At 45.7% G+C, this 17503-nt stretch overlaps 1 protein-coding gene across 1 annotated transcript in view; it reads left to right on the top strand.

Annotated features, from left to right (window-relative positions):
- Nucleotides 1-14892, top strand: part of Piezo2 (piezo type mechanosensitive ion channel component 2) — a 345375-nt gene extending 330483 nt beyond the window's left edge. The window contains 9 exon segments of the mRNA XM_042055171.1: nt 473-631; nt 1591-1738; nt 6169-6357; nt 6934-7026; nt 8240-8412; nt 9848-9976; nt 11538-11617; nt 13793-13976; nt 14640-14892. Of these exon segments, the coding sequence (XP_041911105.1) occupies nt 473-631; nt 1591-1738; nt 6169-6357; nt 6934-7026; nt 8240-8412; nt 9848-9976; nt 11538-11617; nt 13793-13976; nt 14640-14892 (1408 nt within the window).
- The last annotated feature ends 2611 nt before the right edge of the window (nt 14893-17503 follow it).

The following is a 17503-nucleotide window of genomic DNA, read 5'->3' as shown; positions in this document are numbered from 1 at the left end:
GTCATGAGTTCGAGACCAGCCTGGGCTATACAGCAAGACTATTTCAAGAATAAGGCAGCCTGAAGTTTACTAGGGGTGGGGTTTGAAGGTGGCTACTGGTTTTCCCCTGACTAAAATGGGATATAGATCTAAAAGTCCTCAGTAAGCTGAGTTCCAGTACCTCAAATTCTCTTCCACTTCTCCCATCTCTCCCACACCCAAAGCTCCCCCTTTTCTCCTATATGGCCTTTGGAATCTGTACTTCCACCTCAAATGAGTCTTGTAGCCCAGTTAATAATTAGTGTGTGAACAACTCAATCAATAAATAAAAGAAAAACAAAGCAGATTACTATAAACAGAAGGTGTCCACTCCACTCTCTTAGGTGATGTTATAGTGGCAGAGGGGAAATTTGTTTGTTCTTTATTCTAAACTGTTGCCTTCTGTACAAGAAAAGCATCCCGTTGCTTTATCTTCCATAATTTTGTCTTTTAGGAAATTCAGCCAGAACCTGGTGGCTCAGCTCTGGTACTTCGTGAAGTGTGTGTACTTTGGGTTGTCTGCCTATCAGATCCGCTGTGGCTACCCAACGCGCGTGCTCGGAAACTTCCTCACCAAGAGCTACAATTATGTCAACCTCTTTTTGTTTCAAGGGTGAGGGCACTGCCTTGTCTCTCACTGGGGGAGTGGAAGCAGTGGGGAGGCATTGCGTTTCTTCCACCAGGAGGGAGGAGAGAGAGAAAGCGGGCGTGTAAGGCACCCAGAAACTCTCACAGTGCCAGCCCCACACAAGGTCCTGCTTTAAGCACCTTTTCATACTCAGTCACCGAATACCTGCCAGGAAGGAGCCCGAGAACCATCCACACTGGATTATTTTCACTTTAATAATTTACCTAGTTATCATGATAATGTTTGGGAATAAAAAGCCTTCCCAAGGCTCAAGGGTCATTGAAGGAAGGGACGTCAGGAAGATTGTAAGAGCCCAGGGCAGGGGTTTTGAATGATTAACGACGTGGCTGTAGGGGATCCTAGAATCAGCCTACCTCCCCAGCCTGGCAGGAAAAAAATCTCTGCCATTCAAAGAGCTTGGAATATTCCTCAGAGCCTGCTAGAGCTCAGGGTAGCCCATTCCCCAGTACAACCGAAAGCAGTGAGCCTCTTTAACCTAGGCAAGCCACTGATCATGAGTCCTCTCTCTGGCTCCAGTGACATTCCCTGGTCCCTCCGCCTCCCCCATCCGCTCTCATCTTTATCAGATGGTTGACTCTTTCCTGACTCATCCATCAGCAAAGCCGTAACAACTCAAACAACCTCTGCCCATTAATTCTTACAGTACAAACACGTGTGAGAAAAAACAGAATCAACGTTTAATATGAAGTCCCAGTCGGTTACAACCATCAGAGAAAATAGGGATGAAAAATATCAATCCATATATTCAATTTATAGTGTGAAGCAGTTGTATTCCCAGATGGATTTTGCTGTGAGGATTACCTTGAAAGTTTTTCTTAACTCATCACCTTTTAAACAAATTTCTTCCGCATGAATTTCTGAGGTGAGCTAGACAATGGGGCCATCCTCCAGATGTCCGTCTGACTAAATGTGGTTCCCTGCAGGTTCCGCCTGGTCCCGTTCCTGACTGAGCTGAGGGCTGTGATGGACTGGGTGTGGACAGACACGACCTTGAGCCTCTCCAGCTGGATTTGTGTGGAGGACATTTACGCACACATTTTCATCTTAAAGTGCTGGCGAGAGTCAGAAAAGGTAAAGAGCCCATGAAAGCACCTCGTTCCTGCCAGCCGCTCGCGAGCACCGGTCGGTTACAAGATTCACGCGAATACTGCGTGTTTGCAGCCAAATGGACAGAGGTGGGAGCATGAAACCTGCCATGAGCTAAAAATACAGCATTGATTTCCATCCCACGGGGGTTGTAGGCTTTAAATTTCACTTCTGCCATTGTCAGCAACAGCATCCAGATGTTTCTTCTTTTGGTGATTGTATCGTAATTGATGTAAAAGAAGGGATGTGTTGCCACCTGACCCAGTCACCCTCGAATGCTTCACTGGGGAGCCAAGTGCAGAGAAACTAGGGTTGGTTGGGCAGTGTGGACTCATGCTCGCCATATGCTTTCCTCTGGAGGAGGGATAGGTACTTTAATCCCCCTGGTAAAGGAAATGATTTTTAAAAATGTTCTTAGAGTAGGTAGCTATCAAGTTTAACTATAGTTTAGTCTTACTGGATGGTCTGAAAGCTTGTCATATGGAACCAGAGTATCTTGTATCATGGTAACAGAAACACACAACCAACATTAGCCAAGGAGTGGAACATGTCTTCCTGTCTCCCTTTGAGATACTGTCTTTCAAAGCGTCTCTTCTAATGTGTGTCACATCTAGTGTGCGTTCCCAGCTCTCCCCCACAAACGGCTCCACAGTCTATCAGGAGGCACATGCATTTATGACGTCTATGGACCTGAAGGCATTGAGACCCTGTGAGAGATGAGGAGCTAGAGACATGGCTCCACAATGCCGCTCAAGAATTTGCACTGAAAAATTCCTCTAAATGTTTAGGGACCCCAGCTCAGGCCAAACCAGAATTTGTGACTTTGATGCTGAAAAGAATTTCAGGACTTTGGTCACGAAGCAGAGCTTGGAGATTTTGTTCGAGGTGTTCTAAGACAGGTTCAAGCTTAAGAGCTACGAGCAGGATAAGCACTCGGAAGGAAGAAACCAGACAGCACAGATGTGGGCTCCTCCAAAGAGAAATGAAGCAACCGATTGTCTCAGCATTAGCTACGTATACTCTTTCGATGGTTCTCAAGTTGCATCACGGAAGTCTGCTATGAAATTTTTTCTATTTTCTCTTTTTTGTTAAGTGCATTTGCAGGCTGTCCCTGGCACACTTGTGGTGGGATTACACCCTGGTAAACTACAACTGGAAGTCCCTAAAATTGGAAGGATGGTACAGGGGCACAGAACACCTTCTTTCCCTGAAAATAGGGTTTACGATGAGATTTTTCAGGAAACTGCAGGTTCGTGGCTTGGAGGGGCTGATAGATTCCCCTGGACTGGAGTTACCAATGCTTGTGAGTCACCTTGTGGGTACTGGGAATCAAACCTGGGTCCTCTAGAAGAGCAGCCAGACCACTGAGCCATCTCTACAGCCTCTTGTCCTTATATTTAAAGAACACAAAAACTGAAATGATGCCTTAGTCTGTGCTTTTGTTATTGCTGTAACAAACATCTGGAACGAGGTAATTTATAAAGAAAAAAAGATTTATTTTTGACTACTGGTCCTACAGGGCAACATCTGTTTGGCTTCCTGCCTCTCTATGCATGGTGAAAAAACAAAGAAAGAACCAAGAAAGTGTGATAATAAAGAAGAGGGGACAGCCTCTCGTGATAACCAGGCCATTTGAAGAGGGGACAGCCTCTCGTGATAACCAGGCCATTTGAAGAGGGGACAGCCTCCCCTGATAACAAGGCCATTTCTCAAGAAAAATTGAGTTCATTCATGAAGACACCTTGTTTGGCCCAAATGCCTTGCAAAGGTCCCATCCACAACTTCTCATAGAGAATGTCCCATTCATTGGTCCTCTGAGGACAAACTACACACAACCAGAAGGGAAAACACGAGCATCAAAGGACACAGGGTAATAGCGAGGGTAACGAAGACCCTAGAAATGGCCACATATGAGAACACCAGAAAGAATCAAGAAATCACTTGGCTCACTAGCAAAACATAAGAGGAAGCAGAAGTAACAGCTATTTGCAACAGTGTGAATATTTTAGAAAACCATGCAAAACTAGGTTGATATTTGTGAGACATAAACCAACAAAAAGACAAGTAGTCACAAGCTCCAAAAAATGTCAATGGAAAATAAGACAAGTTGGTTGCCAGGAAACATCCAAGTACATAGACACTTAGGACCCCAGGGTAATGTTTACTTTATGGAGACACTAAGTCTACTTCCATATGTTAGATTGCTGATACTATAACTAAACACCCAAGGCAAATCAACTCAAAAAGAAGAAAGGTTTATTTGTGGTTCACAATTCTGGAGATAAGGGTGTTATCTCCACTAACCTCCACTAGTAAATCATTTCTCTAGCACTCATGATGCTTAACAGCGTGCAGACGCTCTACAAATGGAGATCAGGCTGCATTCTTGAGTGAGTTAGAACAAAAAATAGTTCCCACAGTTCCCCTCTAGCATATGTCATCTGACATTGGCTGGATCCACAGTCATGGGGCCTACAGGGAGAGAGGATGATGGCCCTTCCCTTATCCTCAGAGAAGCCCCAGGTTCCCCTCCAGATGGCCTCACATTCCTGGGAAGCCTGGGGGGCTGAGGCTAAGAGGATTCTCTTCATTGTATCTGCCACATTCCCTTCCTATGGCAGCCCAAATGCCAGGGCATGGGTAAGCCAGAGTGGCTGGAACAACATGTGACGAAGGACTGTAAACGGAAGATGGCAATATGGGGCCTCTGTTTCCAGTCTGCTCTGAACACTGGCTGAGCACTGTCGGTGCGGCCAGACTCGCTACAGCATGCAAAGCCCCAAAGCATAGGCCTTGTGGTCCAGGAAAGACACGTGTGAATATCTTGTCTCACAGTAAGCACACATGGAATAAACAGGTGCTTGCCGGAAAGCAGCTCCTGGGAAAGCAGATTCACCAGTAGGTAGGGAAGCTTCGCTGAGCGAGTTAGTGGAAAACGTGAGTTGACTTGGGGCAGACGGAGCATCTGCTTTTCTGTTTGCTCGTAAGGTCGCTTCGCCAATCCCTGTCTCCTCTCCTCTGCTGTCACAGGGATGTTTGCCGGATACTTTTAAGACCTTAGTGAGTTTCTTTACTCTCTGAAAACTCCTGCTCACTTCTCCTGGTCTAACGCCTTCACAACCTCAAATGTCAAATGTGGCATTTTTAATTTTTTTTTTCCTCACAGGCCTTCCCTAGCTCCAGATTTGGTTCATCTTTCCCGGGGGCCTTCCTACTTCTCTGCACAGCCCATCCAGCCCTTAGCACATTGACCCAAGTGCCTCTTTCTAGTTCTCTGTTGGAAGCTCTGTGATGTGTGATAGGATCATTATAGCACTCTATGAAGCAAGAACAGTTTCCTGAAAGGCAAAGGTTTGCCGTGAACTTAAAATGTGAACTGCCAACTTTGCACTCATCCCCATGAGGCCACTTCCCAGCATGCTCTGGGAAACTAATTAGACATAACAGGAACAGCACCGTAGTTTTCCCATCTTCCAACAATAAGGCACTGAGCTACCAAGAGAGGAATGGGGAAGTAACCTGGGACAAAAAATTGGCAGCCCCTTTGAAAGGTCTTCTCTGTAGTCTGTCAAGGATTGCATATGGAATAAATTAGGAGTCCCGTTCACCATGAAGAGGGCCACCTCTAGTAACAGACTTCTTGTTGGCAAAGTTCCCAGGTGGTACAGGACATCGTAAAGAGAGACAAGGAAATCGCAAGAGACCCAGCTGGACTGGCATTCATAGCAGAACAACTCTCAAGAGAGCCAATTACTACCTTCTCTCCAGATGGGTTCATTCAAGGTTCTAATCATCTCGTAATGCTCATTATGGTGATCACAGCTCAACCTGAGTATCAGAAGGATCAAACCAAACCCCAACCATAGCATCAGCTAACCTGGAAAGTAACTGGGAAAGGGAGAAAAGTTGTGTGCAGGAGTAACAAGCAAGACACTCACATATCTCAGACACTAACTTCTCAAGCAAAGCCAGCTCCTCCCACTCGCCTCCCACCCTCAGGGGAAACTTATTGAGTCTGCAGTGTGGCCTGCGGAGGGGACACAGCCAGAGACTGTGCTGGCTATTTGTTCCTGTTCCTACCACATGAATTCCTCCTTTCCTCTCACCAGCCATGTCCAGAACTCAGAGGGGCTTTGTCACTCACTGGCCACAGGAGGGCCATGCTCGCCAGGCAGAACAACCCGGTCTTTGAGAGTGTGCACTATGCATTGAGTTTAACGGGAGCCTCTTGGGCTTTGGTACAACTTTATACCTCCATCCCAAGGCTGGGATAGGTCTCTGCTGCATGTAAAGAGGAATCAGGACCAAGTCCGTATTCCCCAGGGCAGTGAGGGAAGCACTCACCCTTGTCTGACCCTGCCTCCTCCCGCTTCTCTCGGGCACCTGCTGAAACTTTCTAAATCATTGTGTTGCAGAGATACCCCCAGCCCCGGGGCCAGAAGAAGAAGAAAGCAGTGAAGTACGGCATGGGTGGCATGATCATCGTCTTGCTCATCTGTATCGTGTGGTTCCCGCTGCTCTTCATGTCTTTGATCAAATCTGTCGCAGGGGTTATCAACCAGCCCCTGGATGTGTCAGTCACAATCACCCTGGGAGGCTATCAGGTAACCTAGCTTCCCCCATGCATTAGGAACCTCTCCTAATGCAGTATTCGTTCACGAGAGCCCTGACTGAGGCGCGTAGTGATAGTTCTCAATGCCAGTTTTGTTTTGTTGTTTTTTTCAGGACAGGATTTCTCTGTGTAGCCCTGACTGCCCTGGAACTCACTCTGTAGCCCAGAGATCCTCCTGCCTCTGCCTCCCAAGTGCTGGGATTAAAGGCATGTGCCACCACCCCCTGGTTGATGCCAGAGTTTTATCTAAATGCTCTCTGATCAGAAGACACATGGTATGTGAAAGAATGTGCACACACTTGGTGACGGGGAAGTTGTGTTGCCAAGGATGTGCAAGGGCCTGGGTTTGATCCCTAGCACAGCAAATAGTAAAAGAGCAACAACAGTAATAATAATAACAGTTCATTGGTTTTGAGTATAGGACTAATCCGTGTAAAAAAGAGATCTCTGAGGCCAACTGCCTTTCCGGGATCAGTAGTTCCTAACAAGGAAATATTTTTACTTTAACCCAAATGCGGGGAAGTACCAGCGTCTCCTGTTGAGTGTGCCGTGTACCTTTGTTTTGCAGCCTATCTTCACAATGAGTGCCCAGCAAAGCCAGCTGAAGGTTATGGACAACGCAAAGTATAAAGCATTCCTAAAGCCTTTCGCCACCAACACCGTAAGTAAATGTGGGCAGATCTCCAGGAAGACGGCCTCCACACGGTCTCTCTTGCTGGTGTCAGGCAGCTGGAAAGCTTTGCTGTGCCCCCTGGTGGTGAGATGGTGAATTTTTCTAGGCGCCTCAGTTGCCTGTGGCACCTGACTACTTTGATAACATAAGAAACATAAATGATAGCAAACACAAGTTTAATTTGAAACATTTTAATGAAGTTACAACAGGGTTTTTCCTCATTTAAACACATGCATATGGTGATATTGGTCTTTGATTGGCCTGCTTGCCCTGGGAATCTTGAATTAAGAAAGTAATTCGAAATATGGGAAGGCAATTAGGTGGATGCTTGCTTAAGAACGCATTGCTTTGGATAGCAGAAACTGAAGTGATTTGCATGTTTAAAAAAAGTACTGATTGGTTAAGGAAATCATACCAGATATATTACATGAATCCAGCTGGAACTGGTTCCTCCAGCAGTCCTCCTGGAAAAAAAGGTCTGCACTTCTGGCCATGTTCACATTACACGCTTTGTTATCTGAAGAGATGATTTCCTAAGTAATTTCTCTTGTAATAAAAAATGTCTTTAAGAATCCTATTAGTTTTATGACAAGTTCTCAAATAAAATATAGATGGGAAAAGAATCAGACTGTTACATTTTAAAATGTCAAACCAAAAGAAACGTGTCCCTTTGCTACATAAGTCCTGGATAGTATGCTCGGGGTGGGGATGTTGCTCATTTCTCTGTCGTTTATTTTCCAATAAGATAATAACATGAGTTTCATCATAAAAAAGTTTCACAGACGATAGTTTCAATTTACAGAACCAGATCAGGCAAACAGATGTTTCTATTTCAAATCGTCACCTAAAGTCCATAGCAACAAAGCTAATCTCAAATGATCAGCATCCCTAAGGACAGGGCCTGGTTGGATTAAATGCTGTCTCCTGTGAGGAGGATCCGCTTCCTCAGTTCACCGATTTCTTGGCAATGGGGAAACATGATGTGGATTATGAGGCTCTCCTTTCTGGGTGGATAGGAACGGTTGGACATGTGACGGGAGCTGCCATGTTCCTGCTCTGGGATCCTAAAGCCTGGGCACAGTGTAAACAATCCTCCCTATGGAGACTTCTTCGTAAAATCGGTTGAATGAAAGATGAGCTGCTTCCTTCAAGAGCATCGTGTGTAGAATCCATTCACACGTGTGCGTTTGTGTGTGTGCAGGGTGCTATGCAATTTCTGGAGAATTATGAAAAAGAAGACATAACAGTCGCAGAACTGGAAGGAAACTCAAATTCTTTGTGGACCATCAGCCCTCCCAGTAAGCAGAAAATGATACAGGAGCTCACCGACCCCAATAGTTTCTTCTCTGTTGTTTTTTCATGGAGTATTCAGAGGTAGTTACTGTGTTTCCATGCATCCTTCCCTAACCCTACTCTTCCCTTAGGCTGGGGGAACAAACAGTAACACCGCTTGACACAATCTTTACGTTCAGCCACTTGCCTTTGCTGCTAAAGCTCGCATTTCACTGAGGAAATATGGCTTTTCTAGGAACCAATGACCAGACTAAGAATGGCTTAGGGTCTTTTTAAATTAGGTTTTCTTTTCTAAAAGAGGACAGCAATGAATTATGTGAGCAAGACAGAAGAGTAGAGAAAGGAGGGAAAGAATGGGCTAGAAAATAGAGTCTGTGTGCTTAGTTAAGATCACTACGAAAAGCTGAAGTTTGGCTTGAGTAATAGAGAACTGTGTTTGCAGGCTTGGGTCCCACTAGCATCCCTGCTCCACTAGAGAAGCCTTGGGAGGTCTGTTCTGTGGGTGTGAGATTTGGGGGTACCATAGCAGTCCTGGAAGCAGGAGAGCCAGCTCTACCCCTACCCCACCACAATCAAGCCTGAGCATATGCCCCTGACTTTGCTTTTGTTTGGAAAACCTAAGGATGTCTTACTAAAAGGTCCTGCATCTAGACGTTCCACCCAGTGCTTTAGTCATGGGCACTGGGGGAATCTCAGCACAACAGAACATGGCTAGTTTCCTTTGTCACAGTCTTGGGAACTGTGACAGGACCCCAGGAAGACCTCCAGCAGGCTCATTTGAAACCACAACTTGAACTTCCTGGTGTATCAGAAATCATCATAGCTCACACCTGTAATTCTAGCATTCAGAAGGCCGGAGGCAAGAGGATCACAGTGGGCAGCATGAGCAACACAGCTAGCCTGGGCTACAGAGGGAAACCTTGTATAAAAAAGCTAAACAACAAGATGAAGGGATCATGACAAATTCTGAGGAAATCTTAGAATCTAAAGTGAGCTCACGAGGAAACAGGAAAGGGTCCTTTCAAAGAGGTCGCTCAGTGTTTTCCATAATCTTATTTTCTCCTTAATGTCTCCTCTCTCTCAATTCCCATTTGGACCAGTGGCCAAACACTTGGTTTCTGTCCCTTGCTTTGAAGAGCCACCAAATCATGACAAAAGTAACCTCTGATTAAACACAGGGTCTGCTGGTTACCATGCAGACTGACATCGTTACTTTTGCATAAGAATGTCTCTGAGATTCCCATGAGCTCATCATGACAGTTGCTGCTTGGCCAGCAGACCCTGATCCCTCGATTCTGCCTCATGGGGTTGAGGTCTCCCTCAATTTTATAAATTTGACTGCTTAAGAGGGTGGAAATGGAGGTGGGGTGACCAGGATGGTTGGGATGGAAAAATCTGGACTCACTGAAAACTTGATGAGACACAACAGTGAGTCAAGTATGCACGGGTCTCTCTTCCAGACTTTAGAACAATAGCTAACCTTCAGCTTTTCTTGTTCTTATTCTTTTCATCACAGAAACATGACTCTGGGTGCCAAAGCAGAAATAGCAACCGATAAGCTTTCTTTCCCTCTGGCAAACGAAACACGAAACAATATAGCTAAAATGATCGCCGGCAACGACACAGAAAGCTCAAACACGCCCGTGTAAGTTGTGTAGCCCTGTGCACAGAGCGAGGCTTCTGATGCAATCCAACTCGTTTGAGGATGCAAGTGACAGTTCTAAGTCCCAGGACTCTATCTCCAATTTGCCTGTCGTTACGTGTATGTTGTGAATGACAGTGGGGGTGGCTCCGGGGACATTCTCCATCCATGGCGAAGTGTTGTCCTGCTGTCCTTCCACCGTGAGGCACACTGTTCTCTACTCTGGGTGGCCAATGCCTGCTGCAAGGCAGCTCTCCCTCAGTCTTTAGACCCCATTCTCCACCCGCTGGGGTGTCACTGTGCTGATCCCCCGTGTGTCTCGAGGTCTCGAAACACCTCACATTCTCCTGCATCTACCTGTCCGTCATAATACAAGCCAGTGTTTGCTTCATTTCCCTGCTCCGAAGGTCACTCCCTTTACAGGGTAGGACAAGGACTTCACCTAAATAATTCAGGCTTTCTGACATCATGCCTACCTCCTGAGCTAGGTACCCAGTGAGACCATCTACCTTCAAAGAAAGAAAGCAGGCTGGAGAAGGCTTCACAGATTGCCTCCAGTGTTGAAACCTCCCCTCCCCTGCCTCTGTCTTCCAGCTTAGCGGGCTCTGACCTGACCTCTGAGTAACAAGCCTTGCTCCTGACTGCCACAAATCATCAAAATCCAAGGACAGACCCCTTCCTTTTATGACTCTTGTCCCAGGGCAGCTGAATATTGAACTGGCAGAATGTGGGGGGGGGGGGGGGGGGGATTGAAAGACAGGAGGCAAGAGAAGACTGGAGGAGGGAAAAACACGCCCCGTAAGTGCTCAGTTTCAAACTTACATTAGGTAACTAGGAACTCGCAGAGGGAAGAGGACCTATATTCCAAACCGACAGAATAGTCCGCATGCCCACTGGCAGTTTTCCCAGCGTGTTATTCCAGGCTGCCATGGCCTCATGGTGATGCACTGGACAGAAAGATTACTAGGACCCAGTCATTTGAATACTTAGCTCCTCCTTGACTTCACGAATCCCTGATGTTCCGGGGCTCTCGTAGATCACCAGTGCTTCACTGTCTGCCATTTCCAGAGGAGAGAACACGGAGTCAGGCAGCTCCTCTAAGACAAACAAAACTTAGGGTCCAGGTCACGTGCTGTGTCCTCAAGCTCGCTCTTCACCAGATACTCCTATTGACTGTACGTATCTTTGACATACCAAAATAAATAAAGAAATAAAGTCAGTAAAGAGCTCACTACTAAAGATAACTGTTAAAATAGTCTAGCCAACAAACATGGCTTTTTCTCAGTAACAGGTCCCAAATGTAAGAAAGGCCAGCAACTACTATATGTACTATATATTTCAGACTACATATACTATGAGTTACATGTCTTTCTGGGTAGACTCAATTGACTCTCAGCTTTGGGGAGCTGTGGCTATAAGATCCCATAAATGAAGATATCTCTATGTTATATCGTTGTGTGAGTACTTTTATCATTGCTTTCTAAAAGGTCAAAATGGCAGCAAAGACATCAGTCTTAGGTATGGAAACAGCTAAAGTCCATCTCTTTATTTTCTTAATGTGCAGGACAATAGAAAGGATCTACCCATACTACGTGAAGGCACCCAGTGATTCAAACTCAAAGCCCATAAAGCAACTTCTATCTGGTAAGAATGAGAAGCCATTCCAGAACTGTGAAACTCTTGTCTGTATTCAGTTTTAGACGTCTACCTTTTGAACATTTAGCATTCTGCTTTCTAGTTCTCTTACCCTGTATTACCAGAGCCATAAAGCCTCTGCCTTCTCTTGCCGAGGGGAACCATTGACACACCTGCAAGCCATGTCCTTCCCTTGCTTCTCCCTGACTGATCCGTACCCGTGTTTTATGACTTAGCTCACTTGATTCTCTGAGCAGCCAGATTGCTTACAGAGAATTGCCTCTCGCGTTGGTAAACACGGTGGTTTCTCCCAATAAAAACAACATGAGATGTGCTTGATTGAGCCCCAGGGTCAGTACACACCAATAGCGTCTCAGTTATTGGATTTCTCCGGCACAGGCGTGATGGAAGGAAGGCTGTTGTTTTGGGGGGGACAGATATATGCACCGTGATACTTCGGTCAACCACAGACTACATGCCTCTATAACATTTTTGGATAGCAGCATACACCACGGAACCTGGTTACCAGCAAACAAGTCAGGTCTGGGGTTATTATGCTGGCCCTGTGGCAAACTTTGTACCAGGCTATCTCCTGTCACCGAATGACCGTGTTTGACTTATAGAGAAATTGCTTGACTTCATTTCCTGAAGTTGCTGATCTCTTTGATCATGGCGAAGTGTGATGCAGGTGTCCAGCGTGGATCCTTTCACCATTCTAAGTGAAGCACTCTGCACCAGGCACCATGGGTACTGGCGACCTGGCTCCAGGATGCTCACTTTGAGCTAGTGAGCAGTTACAGCCTCCCATACAGATGGCGCTAGTGAGGCGTGAGGTCAAATGCAAGGCCAAGTCCGTCTCCGCAAGCTGTTCTTCATCAACAATAAATGGGCATGCTTTTATGAGCAGCTGCAACACGCATGGGGAAGTTTTCTTATTTCCCTTTAAAAGAGAAGTAGCCGTGCAACTGTTTAGTGTGAGAAAGATAGATTCTCCTAAAACGCGGTGTGAGTTTTCAAGCTCTTCCCAGCCACTGTTTGAGCAGACGGCCTCCCCACCGGCTGCCAGAGCAGATTCAGTTCAGCCCAGTGGCTGCTCCTGACATACCTCCCTCCTCCTTGTGAAGCGTCTTATTCACAGGGCTCTACTTCCTTCCCTGGAGGTTCAAGGAAAGCTGTGTCCCTGCTCTGTTTTCAAGGCCAGTCTGCCCCCCGTGCCCCACTCCCAGCCTTCTTGGTCTTCCATCCTGCAGTGTCATGGAATTCCCTCCTTCCTTACAGCTCCTGCCATCCCTTACATCCAATGATGTCACCCCAGACATGTGTAGCATAAGCGGATGGGTATCTCCAGCTTACACACAAAGAGATGGATGCTTGAGGCGTGGATGACACACCCGAGAAACATACTCAGTAGAACCAGATCCAAACCTAGAGCTCTCTGAACCCAGGACCAGACGGTCCCCTTGTGACTGCCTCTGAGCTTGAGAATCCCAGTTATTACTACACCCCAAAGTCCTAAGTTAATAATAATAGGTGGCCTAGTTTTGAAGAACTTCTTGATATCAGTCCTTCCTGAGATGAATGTTTCTGTTCTCTCCCTCGACATCCTGGAGCCAGCAAAAGTGGGCACTCATGCTATTTCTCTTTTAAGCTGTCATAGATTCCATCAATCAGAAGAAGTGGCTCTCTCCAAGGGAGGGACCTTGACAATGCTGGCCTTAGGCTAGTTGCCACATGACCGTAACTGTGAACACAGTCATTCCCACTAAAATAAGGAACATTATTATTACATGTCATTCTATAAACCCTCAACAGCTGGTAAAGTGCCTTCCTCCTGACGAGATACGTGCCAAGTGCTGGCAATATAAATGAATTGATCAGTTGCATCCAAGGTTGACGGTGAGGGCTTTGTGTGCACCCGGCTCTCTGGATGCTAAGCACAGCCTCTTAGGGGGTGGGCCCTCCATTGCTCCCCGTGATTTGGCTGTTTTGCATGGGGGTAGCAGTGACAAAACTCTCATCTGAGTGACGCTCAGGGCTCCCTTCCTCTCCACCTGCCTGTCGTGCCCTTCACGTTCTGGAATTGTGTACTTCGTACGTTGGCAGGTCTTGCCACTGGGAACTTCTAATTTGCATCAAATCCTGAGACTCTCAGGCTACCTTCATTTTGTTTTTCTCCTCTTCCAGAAAATAACTTCATGAACATCACCATCATTTTGTTCAGAGACAACGTCACCAAATCCAACAGTGAGTGGTGGGTTCTCAACCTGACCGGAAATAGGATATACAATCAGGGGTCCCAAGCGTTGGAGCTGGTGGTCTTCAATGACAAAGTCAGCCCCCCGAGTCTGGGCTTCTTGGCTGGCTATGGGTAAGGAAACATGTAACGATTGGTAGTTATAGTGTCTGGACGCTGTGAAGTTGGGAGAACAGCTCTTCTCCTACTAGGAGCTGAGTTGTGTCTCTACAGTATTGAAAGTCGCAAAAAAGCCATGCCTTTCCATTTCAAGACCCAGAACAAGAGACCCAAAAGCATCAGAATGCCCCATGTGACTCACACAGCCCTGGGAGACGCCTTTGTTTTGTGCCTTCTTGTTATGGCATGGTTTCACGCAAGTTGGTATGGTGTTACCACTGTTTGTCTTAGGTTGCTTTCTAACCCTGAGCAAATGGATTACACAGACAACACAATTCTGAGCAGATCTAGATCACTTCCTTGCCTTCTAGTGCTTAAATATTACAATACAATACAATACAATACAATACAATATCCCTCTTAAGATACAAGTACAGCATGTTACGTTTTTCAAAATTAACCTCATTTAAAAAAAAAAAAACTTCCCATCCAGCATTTCATTATTTAAAATAGACCTCCAAACAAAATTGTTAAAGGGAAAAGAGCTACTTTCAAAAGAGCATGTGCAGTGCAATTGTGTTTCCACCCAATATGTTGTGCTTTATCACCGTATTGCTAAAATGTGTTTCTAACCATAGTAATTGTTGGGGGACTATCTCTCCTTGCTCTCTCTTTCAGTATCATGGGATTATACGCGTCAGTTGTCCTTGTAATTGGGAAATTTGTCCGTGAGTTCTTTAGTGGCATCTCTCACTCTATCATGTTTGAAGAGCTTCCAAATGTGGACCGAATTTTGAAGTTGTGCACAGATATATTTTTAGTCCGGGAGACAGGGGAGCTGGAGCTGGAAGAAGATCTCTATGCCAAACTGATATTCCTGTACCGATCGCCAGAAACGATGATCAAGTGGACTAGAGAAAAAACAAATTGATACCTTAAGACCCAGACTGCGAAGGGAGCTAACATTTTTTTTTAATTAAGAAAAAGCACAACATTCTCATAAAGAGCTAAGCATTTCTAGTCTGGCAGCAACGGTTTCTCTCTGGCAGGTGGCCGAAAGAAGCTGATTTTGTCACCAAAGCCACCTCGCGCACGAAGGCGCTGTTGAAGTTCTCTGTACTCTCGTTTCTCTGAAATCGGGGCTCTTTGCTTTAGGGTCTTCTCAGTCGACAGTGTCTTGCATTCTTACTGATTATGTGAAGGGTTCATGGAGGGTCCCCTCCCTCAGAGAAAAGGGAAAGGCACCTGTGTCTTACTCTCTGGGGACCTCACCTTTCCTGAAAGCGCAACACACAGCTCTTCCCACACTGGGGAAACTGCTGAGCAGAGAGCCCCGGAGCCCTCAGCACACTCCAGAGGTGCAACAGCAATAGGAGGCGGCAGCACTGCCTAACGTTCAAGAGGAAAGGCGGGACCCGTGACCCAGACGGTGTTGGTGGAAGGATAAGCCTCAGCCTAAGCAAAAAGATAACATTAATGACACTCCTACTGCCTTATCTCAACTGAAGACTAGGAAGAATCTTTCTATTTAACACCAGTGACTTCTCAGGAAAAAACACTCAGCAAAGCAACTCCGTGGACTCTGGCTTTGAGGTCGGGTGGTTGCCAGCCCCAGGCAGCGGTGACCATTCTGCTTCGGAGGGCTCCTATTGCGTCAGAAACAGAAGGACAGCAGCGGTCAGTCCAGCTTGATGGGAACACCTCAGCTTTGTAACTCCAGGGACTGAGGCCACAGGGCTCTTCTGCCTCTCTCCGCCCCTTCTGCCTCTCCCCACCCCCTCTCATATGCTTTCTCCCATCTCCGTGATTTAAGGCAGTGGTTTTTCCAGTATGACATTTTCCTTGCTGTTTTTCAGGCATATCAAAGAGTTTACATATTCCAAATCACATTTTTACATCTAAGACGGGTTTTTTTAAGTTCATAATTATGAAAGAAATATGTATATTGAGCTTGGGGAATTAAAAAAACGGCCTTTTCTTAAATTATTATCATTGGAAACACAACCTCTTCATGAATTAGCAATGTAGCATGAAAATTTATGAGTGAAATATAGTTTTCATTCAATATTAAAATAAAGTTTCTGAGAAGAATCATTGAATGGGCTAGAATCTGTCAAAAACCCACTCCTGTGTACTTGGGGTTCAGGACTGACTTAAATAAAGCACATCTTGCAAAGTCAAGACCTGAAGAGTACTGTGTTTACGTATTCATTATTTATCTGTTTGCCCTTTGCGTGGAGTAGGAAAAGTGGTTCCTTTCCAGATAGCGTACTAAGAGTTAAAATAAGATAAGAAGGCACTTCTTGTTAATGTCCTTTGCCACACAGGTGCTCTACATGGACAATATCAGCAGGGAACAAAGTAATTCACAAAGGGGAAGCAACGATAGTTGGTATGGAACTTCTTAAATAGCAGAGCCCAAATAATTTCTAGTATTTTCTGGAGAATCGCATAGTACAGTGTGCCTCAGCCTGACAATATACACTGTTACAATCGATCATTGCAGCCATAAAATCAAGTCACTTAGCTGTAGAACTCTCTGATGATACCAGGCAGCTAGAATTAGCAGCTAGCCAAGTGGGTCACCTACAAGAGTTCACAAACCCAGCAGCCCCTTCAGACATGCGTAGTTCCTACCTTCATCCACTGATGAGAATGCATATTACCCTGCTCACCCTTAAGGGCTGCCGCCTGTGTGGCCCAGCCTGGTATTTGCTAACAGTCTACGGCATCTCTATTCCCCTCTGCCCCAGGGGTAGTATTGGCATGGTTTGGGTATAGGTTTTGGAGGGGAAAATGCTGCATAAGGAATGATGATACCTTGGGTGCCAGGCTGTGTGCCCTTAGCCTATCCAGAAGTCCTCTGCACTGTCTTTAACCACGACATTCAACAGAAGACTATATTCCAGTTCAGCGTGATTTCAGTGCTATCCTGGCCAACACAGTGGGACTCTGTCTAAAACTAGAAGTCAAAAAGGAGCTTTTAAATATGGCTCAGTGGTAGAATGGGAGGCCCCGTTCCAGCTCTAGATAGCCCATATTCATCTTCATCTGTGCAGAGAAGCCTCTTTGATGAAGGTCGATAGATGCACTAATTTGGGGGTATAAAGATAACTTAGGGGGGCAGTTTAATAACTGCCCATTTATCAGAGTAATAGTTTTGAGTTCTCCCCTAGGGCCTGTGACCTCACTGGTTTTAGTGTTTTGGTCCCCCCTCCCTCCCGCAATTAACAAACACTACCAGGCATAAGCTCCATCTTGTGGAATAGCCCTTAAATCCAATCAGAAAATAAGTGGTTGGTGACTCCCATACGATTCATGCCACATATCCTGCCAGGCTGTTCCCAAACAACATTACTTTTGTGTAGGATAGATTGATAAAATTACAGTCAGCCAAATAGATACAGAGATGTACTACAGCACTTGATCAAAACACCTTGCCTAAGTATCCACATCTGCCAAAACCTCTCCTGGGGATTCTTGTATTATAAACTCCACAAGAGATATATGCATTACACTTGCTTGGGTGCTGATGAGGTTAA

This window comes from Arvicola amphibius, chromosome 5, assembly GCF_903992535.2.
Source record: "Arvicola amphibius chromosome 5, mArvAmp1.2, whole genome shotgun sequence".
NCBI classification, from domain to species: Eukaryota; Metazoa; Chordata; class Mammalia; order Rodentia; family Cricetidae; genus Arvicola; species Arvicola amphibius.
Note: the sequence above shows the minus strand (reverse complement) of the source record. Positions and strands in the feature narration are given on the sequence as shown.